This window comes from Rhipicephalus sanguineus, chromosome 11, assembly GCF_013339695.2.
Source record: "Rhipicephalus sanguineus isolate Rsan-2018 chromosome 11, BIME_Rsan_1.4, whole genome shotgun sequence".
NCBI lineage: Eukaryota > Metazoa > Arthropoda > Arachnida > Ixodida > Ixodidae > Rhipicephalus > Rhipicephalus sanguineus.
In genome coordinates, this window is record NC_051186.1 from 33,237,049 (window position 1) to 33,264,174 (window position 27,126).

Genomic DNA, 27,126 nt, shown 5'->3' on the forward strand with positions numbered 1-27,126 from the left:
CGACGCCAGGCCCCGGAGTACACTAGGGAGACGGGAAGCTCCGGCCATGGCCGCGTCTGATGACCGACAGACAGAGGCCGTCCAGTCTCCGGCCGATGAAAAATGGGTCTTCCTGCAAGACGGCGGATATGGAGCCAAGGAACTTCTGCTAGAGGAGCAAGATGGCGATGCGAGAGGCGCAAAGGAGTTCTTACGGTGGTGTCGCTCGGCGTGGAACGACGTTCCCGTCCGTAACGACATTTGGGATGACGTGCGTCCATATATCCTCGGCATCACCGTCTCTGTGAATACTGTGAGTTGATACACCAGTTCACGTGAATGCGGTATGGTTGCAGCTGTAGATGGTGGGTGTGCTGGCCATCCACCTTTATAGCACGCTCCATGTTTTTTAAAAACAAGACGAGTGTTCAGGGCAAGATGGAGGTTTGAAGAGAGGTTGTCGAGCCACGAATCTCACTGGAGGCCTCTTTTTGACAAGGTGATTGCAATGAGAGATTTAACTCGTAGAAACGTTGGTTTTAGAGGCATTTCTTCTTCGACGACTTACATCCGCGGGCTGATCCACAGGGATGGTCCAGAGATCCGGGAGGAGTGCTGGAAAAGGCCGACTAACGATTGGCTAATGTTGGCTATGTATCCGATGTTACAGTAACAACCTTTTCATTATTCAATCTGAATTCAGTGATTAAGTTGTCTGCGACTTTTGGAAGACAGTCTCTTCACTGGGACCTGAGACTCGCATACTTCAACGGGGTTGGACGTATGTTTTCTGACCAAAAATGTTGGCCGACCCCGAAGTCGGCACAGTGTGTAGCAGATCGTTTTACTAATTAACGCGAGTGAAGTTATTTATTTACGTACTACCAGCCCTGTTTAGCACTAGTTAATGTAAGCTATGAATAAATGAGGGTTAATGTTAGGTAATGCTAGGTGTCCGCTTTAGTCACAGGAACACTGTCTTTATTCGGTATCGATCCAAAGTTTCATTTGCCTGTCATATTTTTGCCGCTGAATGGCTGCTGCCTTGCACGCAGGTCTTACAACTGCTTGCAGCATTCGCATCATCGGCCGAATGTGAGATTATACACGCAATACTGACCTTTCTCGGGAACTTCACCATGGCGGTACTGTGCCCTGCCGTATATTCCTACGCCACACGATTTCTCTGTCTGTTGGCGGGCAAGGCGAGTGTGGTGAAAAAAGTGGAGGTGAACGTTCTGCTGTTCTGCCTTCTGGGGACCAACGCTGTGATCCTAGTGGCCGGTTGCTTTGCTTGGATTTACGAGGTGTGCATGGGCCTGGCGGTGAGTTTTACTTTTGATCTCCGCCCTGTTCTCACAATAGAAATCATAGCCGAACTTTCAGCTAAGCCGTTTATTGCGAACAGTGGCATTAACACTGTAAAGCCCCAGTTTCACGTCCAGCAAAATTAGAACGGCTCGTTGGAATTATTTGTTGCCGGTATAGGACACATCTTCATAAAAAAGAACGAAGTTTCGATCACTGAAGTGTTCACACTAAGTCAAGAAGGATAGTCCGTGTTGAGGAGAGCGATCGGTCTCCACGACGCAGTGTTTAAGTGATCCGTGCCCTCCTTCAACAACAGGACTAGCCCATCTGTTATCTCTTCGTATCTTCGTGCTTTCACTTTGGAACTCCTTGGCAGAATGACCGAAATATGGGCTCGGAATCACAGTCGTCTAAGCGGGGAGGAATAACGCACATCTATTGGTCCTTCTTTTGTTCTATTCTGTCTGGCTTAAAACTTACGTCACCAACAACAGAAGCAGGTGTCGGCACCAGCAAAAGTTTCTGAAGAGCTTAAAGGAGTACTGACACGATTGTGAGAAATCGTAAAGGGCGTTTTTCGTTTCCTTGGTATCCAGTGTTAACGCTGTCCACACAACGTAGTCAGAGAACACATATAAAATGTTTTTTTTTAACTTTATTTTAACTTTATTTTAAAATTTTCGTCGCTGAGCATCAGCAAGCCAGCGCCACCGCAATGAACATATAGCACGACTCAACACAGCTCCACCGAATTTGCGAACTCTGCGTCCTGCATGCAGCCTAAGTCGCAGAAATTCCTGTAGGGGTCACTGGACGATAATTCAGTCGTCGTTGTTTACGTCCAACACGAGCAGATGACACATCTGCCGCAAGTACGTCGCGAGTTGCTGTCTCGCCGTGACGCCACATTGCCATGACACGTCGCTGAGAAGCCGTCCCCTCGATATCGAAATCGAAAGTAATGTTTTAAGGCAGCGGCATTAAAAATTTATGCGATGCATTTCCAGGCACCACAATGCTCTTTTTAGGGTTCTCGACACCAGCGTTTTTATTTAGAGCGACAATCCAAAAATATTTAAAATTCGAGCCAGTACTGCTTTAATAAAACGCTTTTCCATATTGAAGAGAGCTAAAATCGCACAGAAAACAAGGTCTAAGACAGGCACACACATGCACACACACAGGCGATCGCCCATTTGTACATATGTATCCTCACCCACATCGCTATTCTTATTCACAGGAACATGCAGTATCACATACTCTTATCCTCAGGTGGTCTACCTAACTTTGCATATGCAGTTCTGAAGGCGATGTGGCGTTTTCGTAGGTTTTGTTGCATAATTTCACACAAAAGCGCCGAGGGTATGGCAGAGAAACTTTCGTCCAATCACGGAGAGCTAGTGAGGAACACGGAATAGTTGCCGAGCAATACAATGCCCATATATGTTTTCTGTGTTTCTCCTGGTTTGCACGTTATTGTACTGTCCTCTTTTCGTGCAATTAAGGGGAGACATTCCCCTTAAAATATTTTCCTCATTTATGTATATTTGTGTGCTGATTTCAAAATACAGTTATTTTGTTAGTATAATGAGTACTTTTAAAAATACAAAATATTTCATGTGCCTTTTGGGGAGGACGATTTTTTCTAAACAGAGTTACAAAGTAAATCAGCATACCACCATAATATGGAATCAGTGGAACAAAAATGGACGCTGTAAATCCATTTGAACAAAAGTTATGGTATGGAAAATAGACAACCACCCATTTGTAGCACGAAGCCACAAGGAAATCCACCTATTTTCCCTTTCTTAACCCTTCCGACACCTTGTGGGATTCCGCAGAACTGATTTTCAAAAAGTTATGGTATGCTGAACATTCGCGAAGGAAATTCCAGCTTGAAACTGACGCACTCGCTAACGTTCAACATACCATAACTTTTGTTCTAATGGGTTCTAAAGTGAACGTGCACATGTACCTATCACGTGACCTTATACTGGTGGACGCTATTAATTCTCTATATGAGCGTTGAAATACAGCACACTTATTATTGTAATCTCTTCTAACGTAAAACGTGCATATATGCATTCGTTTGCACTGAGCAGAACAGTGGCCCCGGCGCCTTCGCTTGACGTATGACCCGATGCTCATGAGCGGCAGCATGAACGTTGTTAGCTGAGGGCCTAGCGGCAGCTTGCGACGTGTTGGAAAAGTTCGAAGAGCTCTTCGCGGCCTCCGAGATTATCTCCGGCGATGCGTTGCTGGAACTAATGGCGGAGGCGTAATGAAATCTCACGTGAAGACGATCGTTCGGAAAACTTATTCTACCTGCTTTATATATTCCAAAACAGTCGAAAATCTCAATATGAAGGTGGTTAACCACAGGTTCCCTCACTCCTGCGAAAGCAAAACCTTAAACATAATGCGAGGAGGGCTATCGGCATTGCTATCGCCTCACACGTTGCTGGAGGACACCTACGTACAGTTGAGGGGTTTTTCAGATCGAAAAATACTGCTAATAAAATAACCACACGCCCTTGAGTGCAAACACTGCAGCTGCAAACACTACGAAGGGTGAGCTTTCTCTTTCGCCGTAAAAAACTGGGTCGAGAAAAATCGATTGTCGGTCCCTTTAAAGTCCGCTGCGATTGCTTTCGTCGTGTTCATGCCCTCAGTGCAAAGGTCAGATTCCTGAAGTGAGCTCTGCACAGCTCAAGCATGCCTGCTATTCCAGAAGCTTGGGCACGCTTATCCAATAGATTAGGGTACACTTCACTTTGCTTGTCAACGTAATCACATTCCACTGGTATAGCCATGTCTGCCCTGAAATCGACAAAGGAACGTATATTCAACCATTACACGTAAGCCCTACTGGTGCCTATGCACTAATTATATAACTAGCGTCGGTAGGACTAATGCAAGCACTATATGTTATGGAAACTGCAATAAGTCATCGTGCGCTGCGACGGGAAACATGGATTTTACTAAAACTTCGCATCGCTATAACTACGGGACGGGTGGAAGTTTGGGTCACTAGCTTTCTTTTACCTTCTCTATGATGGCCGCTCAGAAAGTATGTTTATGCAAAATGAGCGTCCAGTTATGTTCCTTTATTTCGGGAACGTCAATTATTTTGCGGGTTTAAAAGTTGATTTTACCACAGAGATTTTGTCACTGGGTTAGGTCGCACACTTGGACGTCGTGGCAGATAAATTTGGATATCGAGCCATGAGTAGCCATGGGGAGGACTGTGGGAATTTGGAGCACCTGGGTTTCTTTTACGTGCACCTAAATCTAAGTACAGTGGCCTTGAGCATTTTCGCCTCAACCGCAAATGCGGCTGCCGCGGTCGGCATTCGATCCCATGGCCTGCGGGTCAGCAATCGAACGCCATAACCACTATACCACCGTGGTGGTGCGAATCATAGTATGGTAGAAGGAAATGAGGAACATTTACTTTACAACATGCCATTGCTATAGACAGAATACTTGGGGTATGAACGAACGCCAGCTGGCACGGCTATCTGACAGACTTGAATGGCCGGCGTAGCCAGCGTGTTTCTGTGGAAATTTTTTTTTCTTTAGGCTATAACCCGCTATAGGATATACTTTACACAACGCTGCTTGCTCGCAGGTTTCCGCGAAGGCATGGCGGCAGGTGTGGTACCTGCGGCTGCCTGTGTCCGTGTTCCGATTGGCCGCATTTTTTGGGGCAATAGTGTCTTTCCCTGCACTGGTGGCCCTAATGAAGACCGATGTCGTCGCCACGTTTCACACTTTTGAGCTCCACTGGCGAGAGACGGAGGAGGCCAGGAAAGTCTTCACTAAGCGATGGCTGCATCCACTGAAACCCGCACTGCTGGGAGCGCTCATCGCTGTCGTCTGCTTCTTCATGATTATCGGGATCGTCCTGATCCTTGTCGTGTTTGGAGGTAAGCCGACCGCTATTTACGAAGGAAAGACAAAGAAAGAATTCTGCAGCGAAATTTTTTGAAGGACAAGCGTTGTAGTCTGCGAAGCAGTTAATGAGGCGAGCCAGCGGCATAGTATTACACATGCATAACGTCGTTAAGGCGACAGCCTTAGGTGCCTCATCAAACGCGAAAATTGACTGTCGGCGTCCGGCGAAAAATAGTGATCACGTGAAGACGTCCCATATCGTCAAATTTGTGACGTCATAATGATGCCACTGCGACGTCACATGATGACATCATCGCATGACATCGTCGATTGGCCAAAGGCGGGCCAATCACGAAGGCAGCGCAAAAGCACATCAGGTGCAGAAAGCTTTCGTAGTGGGGGGTGGGGTGTCAAGACATCAACTGAGACAAAAAAAGAAGGCATTCGCTTTCGCCTTCGAGTCGTCTTAGGCGAACGCATAAGGGACCACCGCGGGAGTTCATACGCTAGAACATAAGCAGGTATTCGTTTATCAGTTCCATATAGATCCCTCGTTGGGCATTGTGAAAGGGGAGATGTACAGCGAATACTTATATAACGATAAGTACACAATAACACTAACAAAATAAGACACTGATTAGTGTAGAAGGCGGGATCGAACTAACGAGCATGACAACATATACTATAAAAGCAACTGAAGAGTGACGGAATATCATAAACAACTGACAGAAGATTGTCTTCCCGGAAAGAAAAGAAACATATACAAAGAAAAAAAAGAAAAGAAAACAGGCGAAAACAAAAGAACAGACATCGGTAACAGTACTATAGGCAAGGACAATGATGAGGGAGCCAGATTCATCAGGATTTTGTCCATAGATATTGTTTTTAAGAGAACTGCCTGATTTCGCTCTGGTGTAAGATCATCACCCTGCAGGTCATTCCCCAAACGAATGGTTCGTTGAAGAGCCGATAAGTTAAACACGTTAGTTTCATCGCACATGCGCGATAAGGTGAAGTTTTCAAGCAGTCCGCGTGAATTTTGATGAGCTAGATCAAGGTGTACGAATGCCACATTGCTGTGAATGAGTTTGTGGAATAGTGATGGACGAGCAATGTCCCGACGTGCATTTAGTGACTCAAGTGAAAGGTCTACATTAATCTCTGTTATACTGGATCAAATCGAATCAAACTGTTTCACCTCAGCGAAGAGGAGGGTGGTGGCAGGAAAAAGCTGCATTACTGCAGCTTGACTAAGCCCGGTCCCCTGTGTTACAGTTGGACAGTGTGCAGCACTTATTATTATTATTATATTATAAACATAATAACAATAATAATAATAATAATAATAATAATAATAATAATAATAATAATAATAATAATAATAATAATAATAATAATAATAATAATAATCAATCAATCATTTATTTAACGTGCCCAGGAACAACCGTGAGGTCTTTGTGCAGGCGCACGCAAAAAAAAAAACGATAAAATACAGACAGTCTTCAGAAATAAAAAGAGCAATAACACGTAGACAAAGAGAAATGAACGCAAAGGGGAGGAGTAAAATAAGACAACATGAGAAATATTGAAGGGGAATAAAAAATTAGATTGCATATATACAACTATGCGGAAAGACGGAGAAGGGAAGACTCATTGTGCCATACTATGTCAAAACAGTGCAAAGCTCGGATAAAAACAGTGATTGTGGACTATGAAAAACGTCAAGATCAAGAAAATGAATATTATAAAGACTTTGTACTCTGTGAACGGTAGAGTGTTGGAAGAAGCAGGCGGGTACATGGAACGGTCTGTTCTCTCTGGTTAACTTACGCGGAATTCGAAAATTAACACAGTTGAGAAGTACAGGGCAGGATATGATACCGTGGACTAGCTTGTAAAGAAATAAGAGATCAGAACGATTTCGTCGGCAGTGACGTGATGGCAGTGATAATGATTCAGCAGTATTTGAACGAGATCCAGAGTCATTTTTAGCAAAGCGATGGTTATATATGCTGAGGAATTTTTTCTGGACTCGTTCAATGGTGTTACCGCTGGACTGAGCAATGCCATTCCATATCACGGACGCATACTCAAGTTGTGGAAGACATATTGCCGTGTACATTTTGTGTAGGGCCATGGGAGACCTGAATTCTCGAGATATTCTACAAACACATCCGAGAGAACGAAGGCCCCGCATAACAGCACGCTTAACGTGGGAAGAAAAGTTTAACGCGCTGTCAACAACAACACCAAGATCACTGATTTCATAAACCTTGCATAACGACACAGAATTGACAGAGTATTGGAATGACACGCTAGATGTTTTGCGAGTGATAGACATGAATTTTGTCTTTGAGGTATTCAGAGAAAGGTTATTGCCGTTGCACCATTCGGAAAAAGAACACAAATCTGACTGCAGCAAGCGACAGTCGTTAACTGAATGAATTTCTTTAAATATCTTGATGTCATCGGCATACAAGAGGAAAGAAGAATTACGAATGGCAAAAGAAACATCATTAACGTAAATTAAGAATAGGAGTGGGCCTAATACCGACCCTTGAGGGACCCCACTAGTCACTTTATACAGAGAAGAGGTTTGGCCATTTACGGCAACATAACAAGATCTATTGACCAGATAGCTGTGCAAGAGATTCACAATCGATAAGTCAATGTCAAAGTTCGCAAGTTTAACCATAATCAGTGTGTGGCTGACTACGTCAAAAGCATTGCTCAGGTCACAGTAGATTACGTCAACCTGTCCTCTCTGAGAAATAGGTGTGGAGATCTGCGTCATGAAACTAGCAAGATTTCTGGTAGTTGAGCGGCCAGCAAGAAAACTATGTTGATTTGGAATCAATGAGTTTTTCACACTAAAAGACAATATTTTGTGAAGAGCCAGTTCGAAGATCTTTGGTGTGGCACATAGTAGAGAAATTGGGCGATAATTAGAAACATATGTTTTAGAGCCCGACTTAAATACTGGGAAAACACGAGCAGTTTTCCACATGCTAGGAAATGTGGAAGTGTCCAGGCAGTTAATAAACATCGTAGTCAGTACTGGGACAAATATACTATCATATGCTTTTAGTATGGCGGAGGGGATGCCATCTGGGCCACATGATAAGGATGGTTTTAAGCGCTTAATGCATTCGCTGATAAGATTTTCATCCAGCGACAAAGCACTGGATGAGCTAACCGCCTTGGGCTGTTGTCTGATATCAGTGCTAGAGTCTGAGGCCTTATAAACGGATGAGAAATGCGTGGCAAAACAGTCAGCGACGGCATGCACTTCTACCCCATTTGAGTCCAGTAGTCTGAAGGACTCTCCGCATTTGCTAGACCGTTTACGTACATACTTCCAAAACTCAGCCGGCCTGTCAGAGGCGCTTTTTTCTAAGAATTCAATATACGAACTATGATCCCGTTTATATAGGCGTTTAGAGAGAGTTCGAAAGAAGTTGAACTCTTCCTTCCACTCGCTGGATGGAGAACATTTAGATTTCCTGTGTGCGTGATCTTTATGCTTCAGTGCACTGATAAGTTCAGATGAGAACCAGTGGGGATATTTACGTTGTTTAGGTGTATATTGGGGAATAAAATTACGCATGCTGCTCAGTACAAGCTCCGTAAACCGATCAACCTGGTCATCAACATTTGGTTTGTCAGTAACCTGTGACCACTCAACGGCGGACAAGTGATGATAGAGGCCCGTGTAATCACCTCGCTTGAAGGCAAATCTCGGAGATTTGTTTACGTAACTGCTAAAGCTCGTTGTTTCGGCTGATGCGGATAATCTTACGTTAAGTGGTGGGTGGAATTTGTCAGGACGTACAAGAGAGATGTCGGAGCGGGAAACTTCAAGGGGTTGATCATTTGACACACACAGGTCTAAGACGTTGCCACTGGAATTGACGACTGAGTTATGTTGCAGTAGGGAATTAAACGCCAGAAAGTCCAAGAGCAGGCTGCACTTTTTCTCTATGAAATGATTGTAATGAGAAAAGGTAAGCGTGCTCCAGTCAATTCCAGGTGCATTGAAATCAAGGTGTAGATTAAGGTGTACGAATGCCACCTACAATAATAATAATAATAATAATAATAATAATAATAATAATAATAATAATAATAATAATAATAATAATAATAATATAATAATAATATATTGGTTAACGTTCCAAAACCGCGATATAATGAAATACGCCGTAGTGGAGTGCTCCCGAAATTTCTACCACCTGGGGTTCTTTAACGTGCACATAACTCTAAGCACACTGGCCTCAAACATTCCCGCCTCCATCGAAAATGGAGCCGCCGCGGCCGGGATTGGATCCCGCGACTTTCGCGACATGTTAACATAATTCAACCTGAAACAGCCTGTAAATCCACACTACTGTATTGCCTACATTTTTTATTTCCATATTTTTGCAAAGTGACATGTTAACATAAGTGAAGTCACTTTGCAAAAATATGGAAATAAAAAAAATAAGTAATACAGTAGCGTGGATTTACACGCTGATTCAAACATAGGGGAAAACTCGGAGGGCATTGCAATGTGCTTCCGGTTTTCCCCTAAGTGTGAAACAGCCTGTACATGTAGTAATCTGAGTCTCTATTTTGTAAATGTAACACCAATAAATGCAACGGATGAGTACCTAATTACACACAGTCAACTGGCTGGCTTTGTGGCGAATGAGTTCTAACATTTCGACCGGTTCTTGTTGATACAGAGGCAAAATTGCGGAAGCAAACTCGAGTTGAGGACGGATTAAAGCAAGATAAGCTAGTTTACGTACAATGGAAAGATAATTGTGCAGGTTACCGTGAAGGTAACCGAATGACTGATGCGTTAGCACAAACGGAAGTAATATTTGCGAACCAAGAAAGTATCCATCGTCATCATCATCATAAACCTGACTACGCCTACTGCTGGGCAAATGTCTCTCCATGGTTCTTCAATTAACCCAGTCCTCTGCTTGCTGTGGCGACGTTGTCCCCACAAACTTCCTAATACAATCTGCCCGCCTTACTTTCTTCGCCCTCCTTGGGGCGTTTGCCCTTTCTGGGAATCCAATCAGTTAATCCGCACCTCCGGCTTTTAAGGCGAAAGCCTTAAATGCCTCATCAAACACGAAAATTGACCGTCGGCGTCGACACGAGTGATGCAAAAAATCATCACGTGATGACGTCAACATATGACGCCAACTTGACGTCACAGATGGCCAAAATTTGTGACGTCAAATGATGACACCGTCGAGATGACACCGTCGCTTGGTCAAATGTGGGCCGATCACGGAGGCAGTGCAAAACCAGTTGAGGTGCAGAAAGCTTGCATTGCCTCCGATCCTGGAGGCAGTGCTAAACCACGTTAGGCGCAGAAATCTTTCGTAATGGGGCGGGTGAGGATCAGTACATCGACTGAGAAGAAAAAGATGGCTTTCGTCTTTGAGTGGTCTTACGCGAATGCATAAGGGACTCTGAGTTTTACTGCACACTCCGTACTGATACTAGTATGATTGCCATTCATCGCGTCAACACTAATGTCGGCTTCCTCGGTTAGGTTTAAGTCTAGGTACTCCTACAGCGCAGTACGTTCTACGGTGCTGTTGCGAATTTTGTATAGGCCACTGAAGTAATGCTGTTTACGAGTGAAGATGACTAGCTTGCACTTCGAAACATTAAATGTCGTCAATCAGGCCTTGCACCAGTCACCAATACATTCAAGGTACTGTTGAATACAAGATCAACAGTGAGCCAACAATATTTAATGGTGGCATTATGCGAAACAGTGCGTTAGCTTTGACACAAACTATAATATAATTTTTTCAGGATTAATGTTATGGTGTGTATTTTGTTTTGATCAGGGCTTTATAGGATACTTTCAAAATTCATAAGACAGGATGTCTTACACTAGCCTACATCACCTACTACATCTCATGTTCCTTGTGAACGAAATGAGGGAAAGGTTCGAGCGGTTCATTTCTTTCTTGCACAACCTAATGACACCGACAAATAATGATGATGCCAAGTAAAGCCCTTTCCCTGGCCTTACTGCTTGTTGGCCTCACTAGACTATAGCTTTCTTCTGAACTTCAGTTTAGAAAGCGTTTTGTCATCATGTTGATCGAAAAACAGGTTCTGCTTACTTCTCAAATTGTTTTGCAGTGAAAGCTTACAAGAAGTCGAAGAGCGTTTTAAGGCATCGGTGAAGAGAATCTACGATTCTATAGCTGTAATTATTACGGTGGTATAACCTTTGAGTTAGCCGCAGTGGTAGCTTAACGGAGAAGGCGTTGCACTGCTAAGCTCTACAACGAGGGTTTCATTTGCGGCCACATGGGCCACAGCTGGATGGGGGCTAAATCTGAAAACACCTTTGTTCTTAGGTTTAGGTGGACATGCCAAGAGAGAGAGGACGATAGAGCGAATTGATTAGAAGGCAGAGAGGTCGGCCTGAGCTTGTGCGCTCTGGTCTGGCACTCTCCACAAGGGAAAAGGGATAGTGGAAAAATAGGAATGAATGTGACGATGGGGAACGGAAGAGGTGATGCGTATGTACAATAACCACGTAACACGGTGGTTTTCTTAACGTCTAGTGTCTAGTCCAGTACCACGGCCGCTACATATAAAAAACAGGTGCGGCCTGTTGCGTCGCATCGCCGTCAATGGGCGAGCGCGGGTCGGCTGAGCGGCAGCTGTTTTGGGTGAGGGCGCCACAAGCACGGTCCGCATAGGTCCGCAAGGCAGACGCTGGTTCGTGTTCCTATGTGGTCGCCTCAGGATTTATGCTTGTCCGTGTGCTTTCTCGTGTCTTTCTTGTGTGTGACCGCGCGTGTGAGCAGCTTGCCTCATGTTTCCTGCGCATGAGTACGGTTTTTTGGTGTGCGCGTATGTGGCAGACGGTTTTTTTTAGCGGTGTGATGACGCGAACCTGTTGTGTGCCGCTGTGCAACTCGAACGTGTGAAAAGACGCTACTGTTAAGTACCACGTATTCCCATGCGATCTACAGTGTCGGGAAGCGTAATATTCGTAACAGAGCACTTCTTTCTGTCACAAACGAGCGCTAAAACAGCCGCGCGCCGCCGCATCCTGACTACAGCATCCAGCCACTGCGCTGACTGGCAGTGACTGCTACTCCCAACGGGTGCGCGCAACGAAAAAAAAAAAAAAGACAAGCATCAAAAGGCGCCCGGGGCGAACCCCTACCCTCTCCACCGAGAACGCCGTCGCGGTCGCGACAGCCTAACAGCCACGCAGATCGGGAGAATTCAAGAAATCAAAGTGGAACCGACCGATTCCGCAGACGAACCGGCGAGACGAATCCCTTTCCCCTAGCTGTCGCTGCGCTACGTGCTACGAGCCGAACAATTCGCGAAACCGGGAAGGATCCAAACGAGAGACGACGGAGGGTAGGACGGTAGGGTGAAGTCGGCGAAGAAATTATGTTGTTCGTTTGAGTCGTGTAGTGCGTCAGTTGACCTTGGATAATCGAGTGATGACACCGTGGGAGCACTGTTTAGAAGAGTGTCGCCGAATGACGGTGACCAGAGCGGGAGAAATATACGAGAAACGTTCGAAGAATTGTGGGCTGCACACGTTTGGTGAATATTCAAGGCCTTTAATACCCTTGTTACACAGGTAGCCTAAACCGCGGTTACGCTAATCGCGGTTACGTTAACCGCGGTTCGCTGATGTTACACGGCACACGAAACCGCGGTTATGCCGCTAACCGCGGTTTTAACCCTTTGCGGTCCAAAACCTTTACCCACTTTCCGGCTCTAGCGGTCCGAAACTATTTCGCCAGTTTCTGGCGCCGCGAATAAAAACACAAGCTGTGGAAGAGAAACGCACAGGATATTTATTTTTGCTCCTGCATTCTGCAGGCAACTCTTTTAGTGATATTTGGGCAACGTATGATACCGCTCAAAGCATTCCCCTGTGTGCAGGCCAGGGTTATTACTGCAGGTTTCCACCGCCGCCGTCGTCGTCTTCGTCACTCACTTCTGTCGAATCACTGTCATCACTGTCTGGTGGAGGCACGTAATTCTCTTCCTCACTAAAGTCATCCTCGCTTTCGCTAAAAGCACCGCCGTAAAACGCACGCGGTGAAAACGTGGCCATGCTTCTCAGCGAACCGCGCGCGCGAGTGGGTACGCTCTAGGCCCCGTGCTGATCATAGTGCTGCACCCTAGTGTCAAAAAAGTAAAACCTCAACAAACAAAGCTCACTTATTCCTCAAGAGATGGCCCTTCATGTATACAAAAAATGCGCGCGACTCGCGGTGAGAAAACAGCAAAATTTAAACCACGAACACCCTTGTCGGGCGGGGCCCGACAGCGGACCGCTACGGCCGTGTTGCGTTGTCGGGCGCTGCCCGACAACGGACCGCAAAGGGTTAAGGCGGCGGTCTCACTCCGGCGGCACGAACACGTCGTTTTTGTCACTTTTCCAACCGACGCGGCGGCTGTTCTCCGTGCTTTATATAGTTGACTTATATATCATTGAAAAGCTTGATCTTTGTACTTTTCAAATATATTTATTAAAAACAAGTCAACCATTAGTATTTGGGGATGGATAGCCAAGAATAAGCGCAAGTTACACGGTTTTGGCTGACTGTGCCTCAGCAGTGACCATTTTTTAAAAAATCTGCTACAGTTACAGCACTGTTCTTTGCGCAGCACATTCAAGACATATTTACCTATTTTCTCAACGTAGCAAATTGATGTTGGACTTCTACTTTTTTGTTGCTGAGCTTTTGAAAACAGCCAAATTTAGTAACTTCCGCAGCAGATTGTCCAGTAACTATTCGCTAGAGAAAGTTCATTTTCGGGGCGTATGTAGAGGATAAGATTTTCCGTCTGAATACCCAATTTCATCGATGTGCACGTGCTACTTTTTAAATTATATTCATCTAAAGTGGGCGATATTCTCAATATAGGGACCTACCGTGGCCCATTTTCGTGGAAAGCTACTGAAGTTCCATGCCGAATTTGCACGTAGAGAAACTATAGTCCCCGATCTATTTCCTGGACCTAGCGTTTTTCAATAAAGCAAGCAGAAATGCGATACGAAGCTCGTAAACTGTCTTAATTTTTCATGCTGAAAACGTCAACAAAAGTGGAGTAATCTTCAAACTGCGCTGAAATCTCCGCATGCATAGCTTAAAATATAATAGTTACGGTCTCCTTATATAATTATACACACTAATCACACACAAATACTGCAGGAACACTGAGAAATCTGCATTATTCCTATCACTACAACGAAAATCTTCCTCTAGCGCCACCTAGACGGACAACACGAAAGCGCTGCATTGGAAAGCTCCCCGTCTCCCCGACTGTGGCGTTCGAAAACATTTTACTTCAGGGGAGAATGTCAACTTCAGACCATGCCCCAGCATCTGCATGTCTTCTCTTTTTGTCTGCCTTTCAGACGGCTGCGCGGGAGAGCGTGAAAGCAAGTGTGAAGCATGGGCGCCTTGGGGGGTGCAAAGCCGTCTTGCATCGCGGCTGGGGGAGGGGGGGAGAGAGAGATCTGGCATAGCTTGGGTGGGGGCAAGTGCCGGTGTGGCTGGAGGGGGGCAAATGCCGATTTTGCACAGAGAGTATGGGGTGAGCGTCGTCAAGTGAAAAAAAAAAAAAAAGCCGTACTCTCGGAACGTCCCCCTCGTGTGCGTGCGTATGTTTGTGGCCCCACTCGGGCGACCACTAAAACCGAGGGGTGTGCAACGGCAGACAAAAGAAAGCAGAAAAACGGGCAGTGCGCGTGCGATGCGAGGGAACTGAGTAGATCTGCGTGGGCGAAGTATGTTTTGAATAGCACCTCAGCTTTCCTTTTCTTTCCTTTTTTTAAGAAAAAATGTCGTTTTCCAGAGATGTGGTTTGCTGGGCTTGTTCATATGAATCCACAGCAATAAACATCATAAATACGAGATAAGGCACACATATATAGGAATGACACGACAACTGTTTTGTACTTGCTGCGTGTTCCTTTCTGCCACTGCTAACAAACTAAACACCGCAGAGTTAAACTAACTAAATTAACAATTAAACACAATTAAGATGTATACCTCCGCTTCTAAAAAATGTAGGCCACTCGAATTTCTTTGGTACCGGCTTCCTTTCCTTTATGCGTCGCAGCATTTTCCCCGGGCAAAAGTGCGTGAGCGCGAAAGTAACCCATCCCGTTCAACTGGGCTTGCTGTGCTCTGTACTTGCTAGATTAGGCTACAAACGGAAACTTGGCAGGATACGCTCGCTCCGATTCGCCTTCTATCATATACTTTGGCAAGTTATGCATCGGACTGTTTCGCTTCAGGACGTGGGTTCGATTTCCGCCTACGACAGGCGCATTTCCATGGCAACGAAATCCAGGAACACCCGCGTATATATTTCCGTGCACTCTAAGTGTTCAGGAGTGCCCCATAGCGGCGTTCCTCATAATTACATAAGGCTAGCTCCAAGGGGACGCGGGCGTTTGCGAACTCTTCACTCTGAGTCGGAACACCGTGCAACAAGGCGCTCGCGTGGTTACCCTGCCTCCGCCCCCGCTTCTATCACGCGCACCTTTAGACAGCCTGCGGTTACAGCCTAGGAACTGCGAGCTCACTTTGCGTATTTCTCTGATTCATTGCTCTTGCTTTGAATGATTGTACTTTGGGGTGTGGAACGCGGTTTCTGTCAGCCCAGTATCGCAAACTTCACACCTAAATTTGTATACCTGTTTGCTCGAATCACAAATAAAGTTTATATAAAAAGCCTTAGTGGTAAGCTTCGGCCGTATTTGCGGTCACCCTGTGGCATGTGCGGGCACATATTCATTGGGATTTTCCGAATGGTCTACTCTACATCTCTTCTGGCACTTGGATTTGTATGTTTCGGCCCTAAATAGTAGGCCTCCTAAGTTTTTTTATTTCTTCAGTAAACCTCCTCAGGCAAGGTTTTACAAACGGCAGGTGGCATACATGCGTGATACGCTTGGGGTCCCGGTTCGTTCGCTGCTGTATATCCTTGTGCGCAGACCATATCGGTGACTACGCAGCAATTCTTGCGGTAGCGGGAATTTGCGTCCAATGCTGATGTGGTGAGCTGGAAACCCGAAGTATGACATCGTTCCACGCAACACAGCTTTGCCGTCGGAAGACAGTGACATCCGATTGATAGCCTCCGGCCGGGAATCTTAGGCGCGTGCCTGTAGGCTTGTGTTGCTGCACTGGCGGCTGAAATCAACAGCTATTCCTCGATATCTGCGCAGTGCATGCTGTTGTGCTCGTGACACGCGATCGAACACCTCCTCTCTGTTTTCTTTGCTCAGCTCGTGCTTTATCAGCCGCCGCTTTCGCCTGAAGGAGAAACGTTAGGAGCTAACAACTCAACGTCTTTGGAAAGTCTGCCGTGCTGAGAACTTGCGATGTCTGAGGATAGCGGGTCGTAAACTCGTAGCGTGAGTCGTAAGGCTGACGAGCCAACGTAGCCGAACTGGGACTTGCGCCTAGTAGCCAGACAAGAAGAGAAGCGTTTTTGAAAACGATAAGTTTATAAAAAGTATAGTTGGTATCGTTGTGCATAAAACACGTTTACATGAAAGCGACAGATGCGCATCGCGTTCATGTTAACAATGGCAATTCGCTAGGAAGGCGCATTGCAGTAATACGTCAGACAGGGATGGTATTGCGAGTCCCGGTCGAATCACAGGCCGTAAATCACGAAGAGAGTAACGGTGGCCTCCCGTCGTGCGAACTCCGGGCGTGCCTCTTTCGCTATAAGGTATTCATATTAGCGCAAAGCAAAAAACAAACACTCGAGAAGGAATTGGAAGGGAGCAGACAGGTCAGGCGCTGAAACCTTTCTGCTTCCTCCCACTTCTCTCTGTAGTCTTTGTTTCTTTGTTCGCGCTAATATGTATCTCTTTGTATAGTGGTTCATGAAGGAGAAAAAGGTAGTAATTTTTGTCTCCCGTGCTTCAGACACGGCTAAGCGCATGTATCCCTCTGACATCAATGAACTCGGCCAGCAACCACATGGCCGCTGCGGCGAAGAGAAGACGAGGGGTTCTGTAAACGGCGTCGCATCGCCTTTCCGAAACGCGCTTGCAAAGCCGATGCGCTACTGTCGCATTCATGTAAACGGGATTATAACCGGCCAGCTGGGGCGACTCCATTCATTCAACAAGACGCCGACACGCCGTCCCCACAAAATGGTCTCCACGTTGTCTGAGTGTGGCCCAGTTCATCTTCCCACGGTAGGGAAGTGTGCCTGCGTTGACAGTTTGCCGTAAACCGGCACGGCACGCACCTCGTTCACACGAATGCGACAACTGGCGCATCGCATCCATGTAAACGGGTGTAAGCGCTGGAAAGGCGCATCGCACAAATGCGCCAGGCAGGTGTGGATTTCGAGGGGTAAGCCGACTCATGGACCACCTTACACAATTGAAGGGGAACGCCGGCCCCTCCTCGAGTCGGCCTCGAGTGCACCTCTTCGATACTACACGACAGCTGCGGGGCAGAAAGCGAGGACTTCTCGGGAGGGTTCATGCACTCCATGTAAACGGCGGCGCATTGCTCTAGGAAAGGTGATGTGTTACCGCTGCATTCTGTCGCATTCGTGTAAACGCAGCTGGAACGCGGCACTGTTTCCCACGGCAATGCAGTCTAATTGAGTTAGTGGGGGAGACAAGGGTTTCCCAAAAGTCTGTAGGCTAACCAATCCTTCCCTGGGAAGAAGGGGTGCACTATGCACGAGGCAACACCACCAAGACTGGTGTAGTCTAGACCCCACGAGTACAGGAGATGGGGCATAACATCCACTGTGCTAGCCTGAAGCTGAGAGGCAGCATGGGAGGGGGGGGGGGGGGGCGATTGAGCGAGGATGAGAGCAGGTAATAAAATGTGTGCTGCAGCACGAAAGCCGACAGTCTGTGCTTAGTAACGGGAGACGCTAGAGAACGGAACGCATTTCATTCGCATCCACTGGTGTCCACTGCTCGCGTAGATTTGAGCTTCTCGAGCGTGCGCTGTGCACTCTTAGAAAAAAAGTTAGTAAATGGTTAGTAAATGCTTGCATTTACTACTTTCGAGCGTATTTTACTACCATCGCGAAATCTGTTTACTAGCCAGCAGTTAGTAAAGGTCGTAAAGTGCTGCCTTCACTAACCAGAAAGTTTACTTGGTGTTTTTAACTAAGTAACTACTAGTCACCCACATTGCCAGATCTTTCGTAGATGCGCAGTATACTTTGCCGTAATCGTGACAGTGTTTAGCAAAATTTAAACAATTTTTGTTTTGTTGATTACCTTGGAATTAAAGTTTCGTGCTACGTGATGGCACGCATATAAGCAAATATAAGGGCACACGACAATGTGTAGAAAACATCAATTATTCTTCTAAATTCTATGATTGCCAACCAGTACACGGTGCATAGGAGCATAGTCTTCAAGCCGCTGCTAGAGTAGATATCAGCTACGTAAAAGTCTTGCTATTCTGTGTGTGCACTTGCGTGTGTTTTCTCATTCGTGATCAATTCATGCCTCTATGTATGTTGGTTGCTTTGTGTACCTACCACGGTAATTACATGAAGTAATTAGCGGCCATTCGTTAATGTACGAGGACAATGCCACTTCGTTTTTTTAGTCCTTTAGGTACTTTTGTAATAGAATCATCTTTATATGGCAATGCACACGCACATATAAACAAAATAGGCGTAAGCCTCTAATTGAGTTGTTAGCGCGGTTACTAACAACTTAGTAATGGACTAGCCATTCGAGCTAGTACAATATTCACTCACTAACTAGGTAGCAAGTTCCACTAGCCTGCATTTTACTACCTTCACTTACTAAGAGGCTAGTGTATTTTGTGACAAGTAAATGGTTAGCATTTAGTCAGTGAATATGCCGACCTTTTTTTTCCAAGAGTTGTCGCAATCGGCGAGCCACCCTTTGCCTCGGGCGCCGGGACGGAATAAAGGCAGCCACCTCACTTTGCGGCGATAAGGAAGACGCCGGCTGTTCCTCATGCACCAGGAGGTGCATGGTTGCAATTGCTCGAAACAACACCATTGTCGCTGGTGCCGAAGCGGTAATGCGACACATGGCGCCTTTGTGCCCCAGGAAAGGCCGTGACGCCGAGTTTCCGCCGAAGACGGACCTCGGACTACCGCACTGTGCGTCTCCGGCTGTTAGGCCGTCTACACTTCGATCAGCGCCAGCTTGCTGTCAATTACTGTCAATTTGGGTGAAACGACCACTCATCATGTTATTGTAACGAACTTTATTGAAAATCAAAATCCTATTGAAATAGCGTACGCGAATAGAGAAGTCGTTCCCCCGACAAGAGAATAACGCACCAGGACCATTCATGCCACGCATATATGTCGCTGAAGACGTAATTGCTTCAGCTCTGTCATACAAATGGTTTTGCGGTTCATCTGATGCTTTGCACACGGTAACATGATAAATAAATGCTGCATCAACCAAAAGATGAATTGATACTACTCTGCTGAAGCTTCAATTCAAATGAAATAAATGACGGTACGTATAGCAGGGAAAACTGTGCTGCTTAGGCAGTTAGCACGGGTTTGACACCGTGGGTCAGAGCGGCAGCGTTGTAGCACGCAATTGCCAAACTACCCGTCTTTCGAACATTCGGAAGCTTAGGTTACATTCGGAAGCTTATGTTACACGGTGAAGGAAGAGCACAGCTAGTCAAATAGAATTTGTCTTCTCCTACAGACGAACGAGAAGTTGTGTCGGGTATAATGAGGGGAGGAGGGGGGGGTGGAGGTGTTACACACAACCACTGGGCGCGTTTCTTCCATGGGGGAAGGAAGGAGTACATGCGAGTTTGCTTACACCCCGTGTTGCAGGTCAGGGTAAAACTCTGCCGTGTTCCCAACAAGGGCCGCAGAAATAGCGTCACGACCCTCTACAGGGTATCACAAGCGGCAGAGTTTTGACAACGGGACAGAGTTGAATGCTATCCTGGAGGCAGTCTCGTCTTTATTCTTTCTTTTTCTTCCTGTCAGACCACTATGTCTCACGTTCCAGCACAATTGCAGTGACAACGATGTCTTCTGCATACTTTTGGCGCAGAAAGATTGCTGTCAATTCTACTGCGCAAATATATATATATATATATATATATATATATATATATATATATATATATATATATATATATATATATATATATATATATATATATAACACACTCAGAAACGACGCAGGGTTTCTAGGTTCGGTAAAAGATTCTCAGAAAAGTCAGACACGCGTGCGAAGCAATTTTATTTACGTTCCGCTCGGGGTCCGAGCTTTATCTGATGAAGCTTAGACCTCCAGTGAAACGTAAATAAAATTGCTTCGCACACGTGTTTTTTTTTCACTTTTCTATATATATGTGTGTGTGTGTACGCGAACAGAACTTCCCTGAGCATTTGCAAATAATTCATAAACTGTGAATAGAAGCCCTCATGTCACCACAATTATTTGGAGAATAATTACTGCATAATTATAGCGTTCTCTCTACAAAATATTGCTGTCAATTCTTTCTCGAGAGAAATAAAATCTTTAGTACATAGATCGATTGTGTCAGGGTGTGTAACGGCATATAGAGTGGTAGACGTAAGTGGCTGTTTACTTGAGGAAGTACATAGAAATGGAACAAAGAAAAAGGAGAGTTTATTATGATGACCGCTGTCTAGCTCAAGCAGATGACTGAGTAGTGACAATCAGTAAATGAGGTAGGAGTAAACGACAGCGACAGAGGGGATTATTTACATAAGTACACTGTACACGGAAGGATGTGATGTCTCATAGAGCACTGCACGGGCCCGGGCCGGCCCGAAAGCCCGGGCCCGACCCGGCCCGCGGGCCGGGCCGGGCCGGGTAAGGGATTGTTGGAACGGGCCCGGGCCGGGCTCGGGCCCGGGATCTTCGGGCTCGGGTCGGGCTCGGGCCTGAGCCAGGCCCGTATTAGGCCCGGGTCTCATACGTATCTGTATAATTGCGTGTGTATGTTGTTTGGCTTTGTTTTTGTTGTTTTGTGGGGTTTAACTCTCCGAAGTGACCTAGGCTATATGAGACGCCGTCGTTGAGGTCTCCGGGTAATTTAAACCACCTGGAGTACATTGGCGTGCACAGAAATTGCACAGTACAAGACGTCTACTCTTTTGCTCCATCGGTATGCTACACATAATTTCAAGAAACGCCTAATATAAATTTCCTCCATTATAGTGAGCGAAATACGTTCCTGGGTACCGTGTAAGGAAACGGTAAAGTGCCTAGATTAGTGTATATAAGATGTGTTCACTTCGGCGCTCTAATAGACAGTTGTTTTGGAAGCCCTTAGTCCAGTCTTGCTTTAAGGCGTAACATTTTCAAAGATCGAAGGCGGTCACACGAAGACGACGAGACGGCCACCTTCAGGGAACAGCGAGGACGGTGGCTCGCTCGCTAACGGGTGTGCCTCGCTTTGACAGATCTATGGCACTGCGGTAGCGGTGACTTGGGGAAGAAGGGTGGGACAAAGAACGTTCTTGTTTTGAACACGTTGGGCGTAGTTGTCTGCCGAGGAGTAAACACGACAGCTTTAATTTATGTAACGCTGCCCAGCCTGGTGTATTCCTCCCAGAAGCAGCTAGAGCACGTTTTTTTTTTTTTTTTTCATCGCATTGTGCAATAGATGAAGTTTGCAGGAGACTTGCTACTATTACTCAACAGCCCTAGCTCGTATGCTGTTGATGTAGACTCAACCTAAAAATGTCTGCCATGTTTATTTTTCCCACTTCATGGAGGTATTTTGTAGTCGTTCTTTGAAATGCAAAAATAACATTGCGTGGTTAGCACTGCGTGCGTACATGAAACAGCCAGCTATGACTCCAATTATATTTTATATTGCCCTGCAATTATTTCGCAAGAGTGTTACAGGCGTAATTAACAGAAAGTATACACAGTACCAGTGAAAGTCGTGACACTGAAAAAAGTTCCTTGAACAATCTCTAGATAATATCTGGTGTGCGGCAGGTATCTTCACAATCACCGAAGGTTGGACAGTGTCTCCTTTATGCTCAAGGCATAAGTAGCTGAAACGGGCCGGGCCGGGCCGGGCCCAAACCTTCCGGGCCCGGGCCGGGTACGGGCCACATTTAAGAACACCGGGCCGGGCTCGGGCGGGCCGGAACATGGCGTTTTCGGGCCGGGCCGGGCCCGGGCCGGAAAAATCGGCCCGTGCAGAGCTCTAATGTCTCATGGTTCGCTTGTGATGTGACCTCCGCGATAGAGTTTGTCACCCAAACCCGCATTTCGGCACTGTATGTCACGGAGAGCAGCTGGCCAGGCAGCCTACGTGAGCGGTTTGCAGCGCAATTGTTCCTCCCGTGAAAAGAACCGCACCGCTGGGGACAGGGACAAGTGAGCGAGGGTCATCACAGAAGGAGAGATAGAAAGAGGCGTCGTTGAAGGGGAGAAAAAAAAAGCAGCCCTTGCGGCAGCGGCGCGTAAATAGTTATACTACCAGGAGAAAGAGGCACCTCTTTTCTAGACAGTGGCATGGGAGTACGAAGGCTCTCTGGGCCGTGCTTTTTTTTTTCTTTGGGGGGGGGGGGAGCGGGCGGGAAGGGGGGGGGGGGCGTGAAGCACATCTGAAACTTTTCAAAGGAGCAGCGGCGCCCCTGAAAAGAGTGGATTAGTTGCAGCAGGGAGAGGCTCTTCGCTGTCGCGACGGCCGGAGAGCGCATTTTCCTCTCTTTTTTCCAAACGTGACTTGGTGGCGTCTTCTGGCGGCTCAGAATGAAACTACACTGCAGTGGAACCCCCACCTTAAGAAACCGAGCTTGGCAACCTTGGTTAGGCAGATAACCGAGAAAATGGCGGCGCCCACCACCGATGAGTGCATGCCGGCGAGCGCGCGTGAAAATGAACGAACTGGACGACACGGACCACGGAAAGCCTGATAAGGTTGTGGGAAAATCATTTGCGTGATCTGCGGAGCACGTCACGCGATTCAAAGGTGTACGCGGCAATTACAGCTGAGTTAAACGCCGTAGTTCCGCCTGACGCAGACCAATTCACGTCAAAGCAAGTCCGGATGGATGCTTTCGCGCTGTGTAACATCGGCGAATCCTGGTTGGCGCTAACCGCGGTTCAACGCGGTCAACCGTGGTTGGTCGTAACCGCGCTTGCTTTGCCTGTGTAACATGGGTATAAGTGTTCTTGGATAGTTTATAATGGATGAGAGTGCATTTGTAGCACGGTAAGTTTCTTCCTGTTGTTTTAAACACCATCTAAGTGATGTTGTGAGTTGTAATTGATACCTGCCGAGTGTGGATGTTTTGCGTGGTGCTTGTACTGCCGTAACTCAGAATATATTTTAACGCGATAGCGTAGAGAGCTCGTATCGCAGAAATTCCGCCGTCGGCGTCGGGGCCGTTGGTTGTGAGCGAAAAATCATCATCTTGTCCGTGACCGAAAAATCGAAAAAGCTGCAAATAAAATAAATAATAAAAATGTTGGGTCCGAGTGAGAATCGAACCCAGGCCGTCTGCGTGGCAAGCAGGTGTTCTACCACACAGCCACGCCACTGCTTGGAGCTGCACTGAAAGTAACTTTCATGCTTCCCAAAAATACGCGTCCTGTATACAGGTGTCAAAGTACGAGATGTAATATCGGAGTAATATTGCGTTGTACAAGCGTACATTGCCATCGGGCGTCACACCATGTCAATATCATAACGACTTGTTGGTTTAAAGCCAGCCGCCCATTACAAAAGGCACATATTACTGAGAGTATTCCCTTAAGACCACGTAGTGGGTGCATCGCAGCTTCGAAAAAGTTTCTCGCGCATAATAGCTCCTGGTTTAAAGCATGCTACCCATTACATAAGGCACACACCTCAGTGCGCGCATTCTGTTAAACACTCGTAGTGTTGGAACTGCTCACTAGGAACAGAATATCGCTATCGCGTTCAACTCTTAAAGGCGAAGCTTAAGCGTCCCCCAATTTTTGTTTGTGTTGTCAACTCTTGGCTCTAACTCTTGCTTCGGACCACTACCGGCAATAGTTGGCGCACTAAAAGGACCTACGTTTAAATTGTGTGTGCTTTCGTGGTGCGTTTCGGTGGGCCGATAGGTCGGCCCTTGGAACTTTCCCGGCGACTGCCTGTCCATTAACGGGATCAGTGACTGAGTGACACTTTTCATTCCAGTTGAGTCACACGGGCAGCATTCATGGAGAGTATTGAGGCCCACTCTACAAAACATTGGTACTCCAGGGCAAACTGTTCACATATGTGGGGTAATCGGCAGTTCTAATAACGACTTCAATAGTCAACCTGTAATATGCAACTATAAAACGCCTTATCTACGGCCTGATTGGAGTAAGTGTCGGGCGTACAAACGCGGCTGTCGAAGCGCTTCTCCGTGAACAGCTGGACCGTTGTGGTGGCGCCAGAGCGGGCGCAAGGAGAACTAGGCCCCGGACGCCGTTTCGGCGCCACGCAGCAGGCCGCACCTGTTTTTTTTTATGTAGCGGCCGTGCCAGTACTCTTCAGAAAGTTTATATAAGCCCTGGTAGCAGTTGCTGTTGCTGTGTGGCCGGACATTGCGGACAATAGGCTAGTTTCACTGGACATGCCAAAACATAGTTAAGACTGAAGCACGCCGTGGTGGGGGACTCCGTACAAATTCTGACCACTTCGGATTCTTTGACATACGTCTAAATCTTAAGTACGCGATGTACCTGACTTTCGCCGCAATCTAATTGCGGCCGGCGCGGCCAGCAATCGAGTCGGAGTAATGGAGCTTAGCACTGGAATATTGTACGTCCTAGGCTACCTGGTGAGTTGACTTCACGTTGGTCAGCATTGCTCCGCAGTCAGCCGCTACGGCGTGCGTCATAATCACAGCGTGGTATTGTCATGTAGAAGAGCAAAATATTTATTGTTTGATTTATCCTTCTGCGCAGTTATTCCCGACCTCGATGCTCAGGCAGCAAGCCGTGGCATCTAGGAAATAGGACACTGCTTCAGCATTCCGGTGAAGAGTTGACTGGAGACCACGTTATTTGAAGACCCACTTCCAAATTCTACAACGCTAGGCCAGCTGTCCTTTTTTTCCCGCAACCTTCGAAATTTGTACCGTCACACATTCTTCATCTTGGACCTGCCACTGCCTTCGACTCCATCTGGATCATCTATCTGGACTCGTAAGGGTGTTGAGCTCCAAAAAGTGGAGTTCACTCACCGAAACCCTGCGTTGGCTGTGGTTCCCACTGCTGACAGCAGAGGATTCCGTTTTCGCGCTGCCTCAGCACGCGAATACTTCTCGGACTTGCACGAAATTTTTTTTACTGTACTTTACAAGAAATCGTTCTTTGCAGAACAACCACTTTCTTTTTTATGATACAACACTATAACCTCTGATTGGGGTTGTGTGGCCCGAAATTCTAATTTTGTAAGAATAACTTGGAGGGCACTTGAGCTGCGCTTTCAAAAGTAGAACGCGGTAGCGTAATTGAACCGTTCTAGCATCGCCTTCCCAATCGATAGTCTGGCTTTGCCTCTCGGTGGACACCTAAACAGTGCCGCAAGGCAAGCCAAAGTGCGGACGCCCTCCGGGTCCTATATCCATGCATACGGTGCGACGAAACACAGCCACACGACGGGGCGATGCCGTTTAAAAACGCGCCTGTGGGCCCTTTGCGCCATCTCACAGGGGATAGCCAAGCTGCTGAAGAACCTCCGAGATGTGCGCACCATCAACGCTAAATGGTGTCTATAATAGCTCGTCATTAGTACGCTAGATGATGTATGCGTGGTGGCCGAGTGGCTAAACTCATCGCGCCACGGAGCAAGGGGTCGCAGGTTCGAATCCCCGGTCCAACTCAAACTGAAGATTTTTAACAGCGAATGAGCTATGCGCAATTTGTGTGACCTATCAAAAATATCATCGTGAACGGATATGTGCCGCAGGAATTGTGCTAATCACACCACTCATCACTGCAACAATTAATTCTCTCAAAGAAATGCCTATCATCATGGGTATATGTCACACAAGTAAGACACATCCCACTACTCACCACAGGTTCACCAAGAGAGAAAGAGAGAGAGAGTGAGAAGGCTATAGAAAGAAAGACAGAAAAATTGAGAAAAATAATGGGAATAACGACATAAAAAGATCGAAAGGCAGGGAAATATGCAGAAAGCGAGAGAAAGAAGCAGGGAGAAAAAGAGATAGAACAAATAGAAAGATCGAGAGAAAATAAAGAGAAAGAAAGAGAAAAAAAGCAGATATATGGAAAGAAAGAGAAATGAAGGTAAAAAGAACGAGAAAGAGAAGCAAATAGAAAGGAAGAAATAGAAAGAAACAGATACAAAATATAGAGACAATAGAAACAAAGAGAAAGAAAGAGAAGAAAGAAAGAAAAAAATTATGAAAAACAATGAAGGCCACCTAGCTGCGCTCTTCTTTCGGGCTTGGCACGACTAATGCGAAGCTACCATACTAGGGAACGGTAAAGGCAACGGCCGCTGCGAGAAGAGCCCTAAGTGATGGAAGCCTTGCGCCAACGACGACATTCCCGTAGATCTATGCGAGTTGCGAACGCTCGGTTCTGGAGTTTGGACATCCGCGTCGTGACTAACCTAGCTAAAGCCTAGCAACAACCTAGAAGCAACCAGATTAGACTACAGAATCGTCCACTTTCGCTGTTTCAAGCCTTGCGCAACTTAGTGCAAGCTTCGCCAGTTTTTTATTATTTCCTCATTTGCATCCACCTCGAATTTTCGCTCACGGACAGCGCTGATTTTTTGTTCACAACCAACAAGGCCGCCGCGGGCAGCGATACCAGAAATTCTGCGAAACGAGCTCTTTAACGCTGTCACGTTAAAACACGGCAAGTTCCTATTGTGTCCGCTCATCTGTACGCTGTGGGTACGAGAGAAGGAGAGAGAGGGT

General features: G+C 46.5%; 1 protein-coding gene across 1 annotated transcript; it reads left to right on the forward strand.

The window, feature by feature from the left end:
- On the forward strand, positions 1 to 25,988 carry LOC125760358 (uncharacterized). The gene is made up of 4 exons (XM_049420320.1): positions 1 to 292; positions 1,035 to 1,304; positions 4,922 to 5,219; positions 25,136 to 25,988. The coding sequence occupies exons 1-4, from the start codon at positions 47 to 49 to the stop codon at positions 25,177 to 25,179; spliced, it is 858 nt and encodes a 285-aa protein (XP_049276277.1). The 5' UTR covers positions 1 to 46; the 3' UTR covers positions 25,180 to 25,988.
- The last annotated feature ends 1,138 nt before the right edge of the window (positions 25,989 to 27,126 follow it).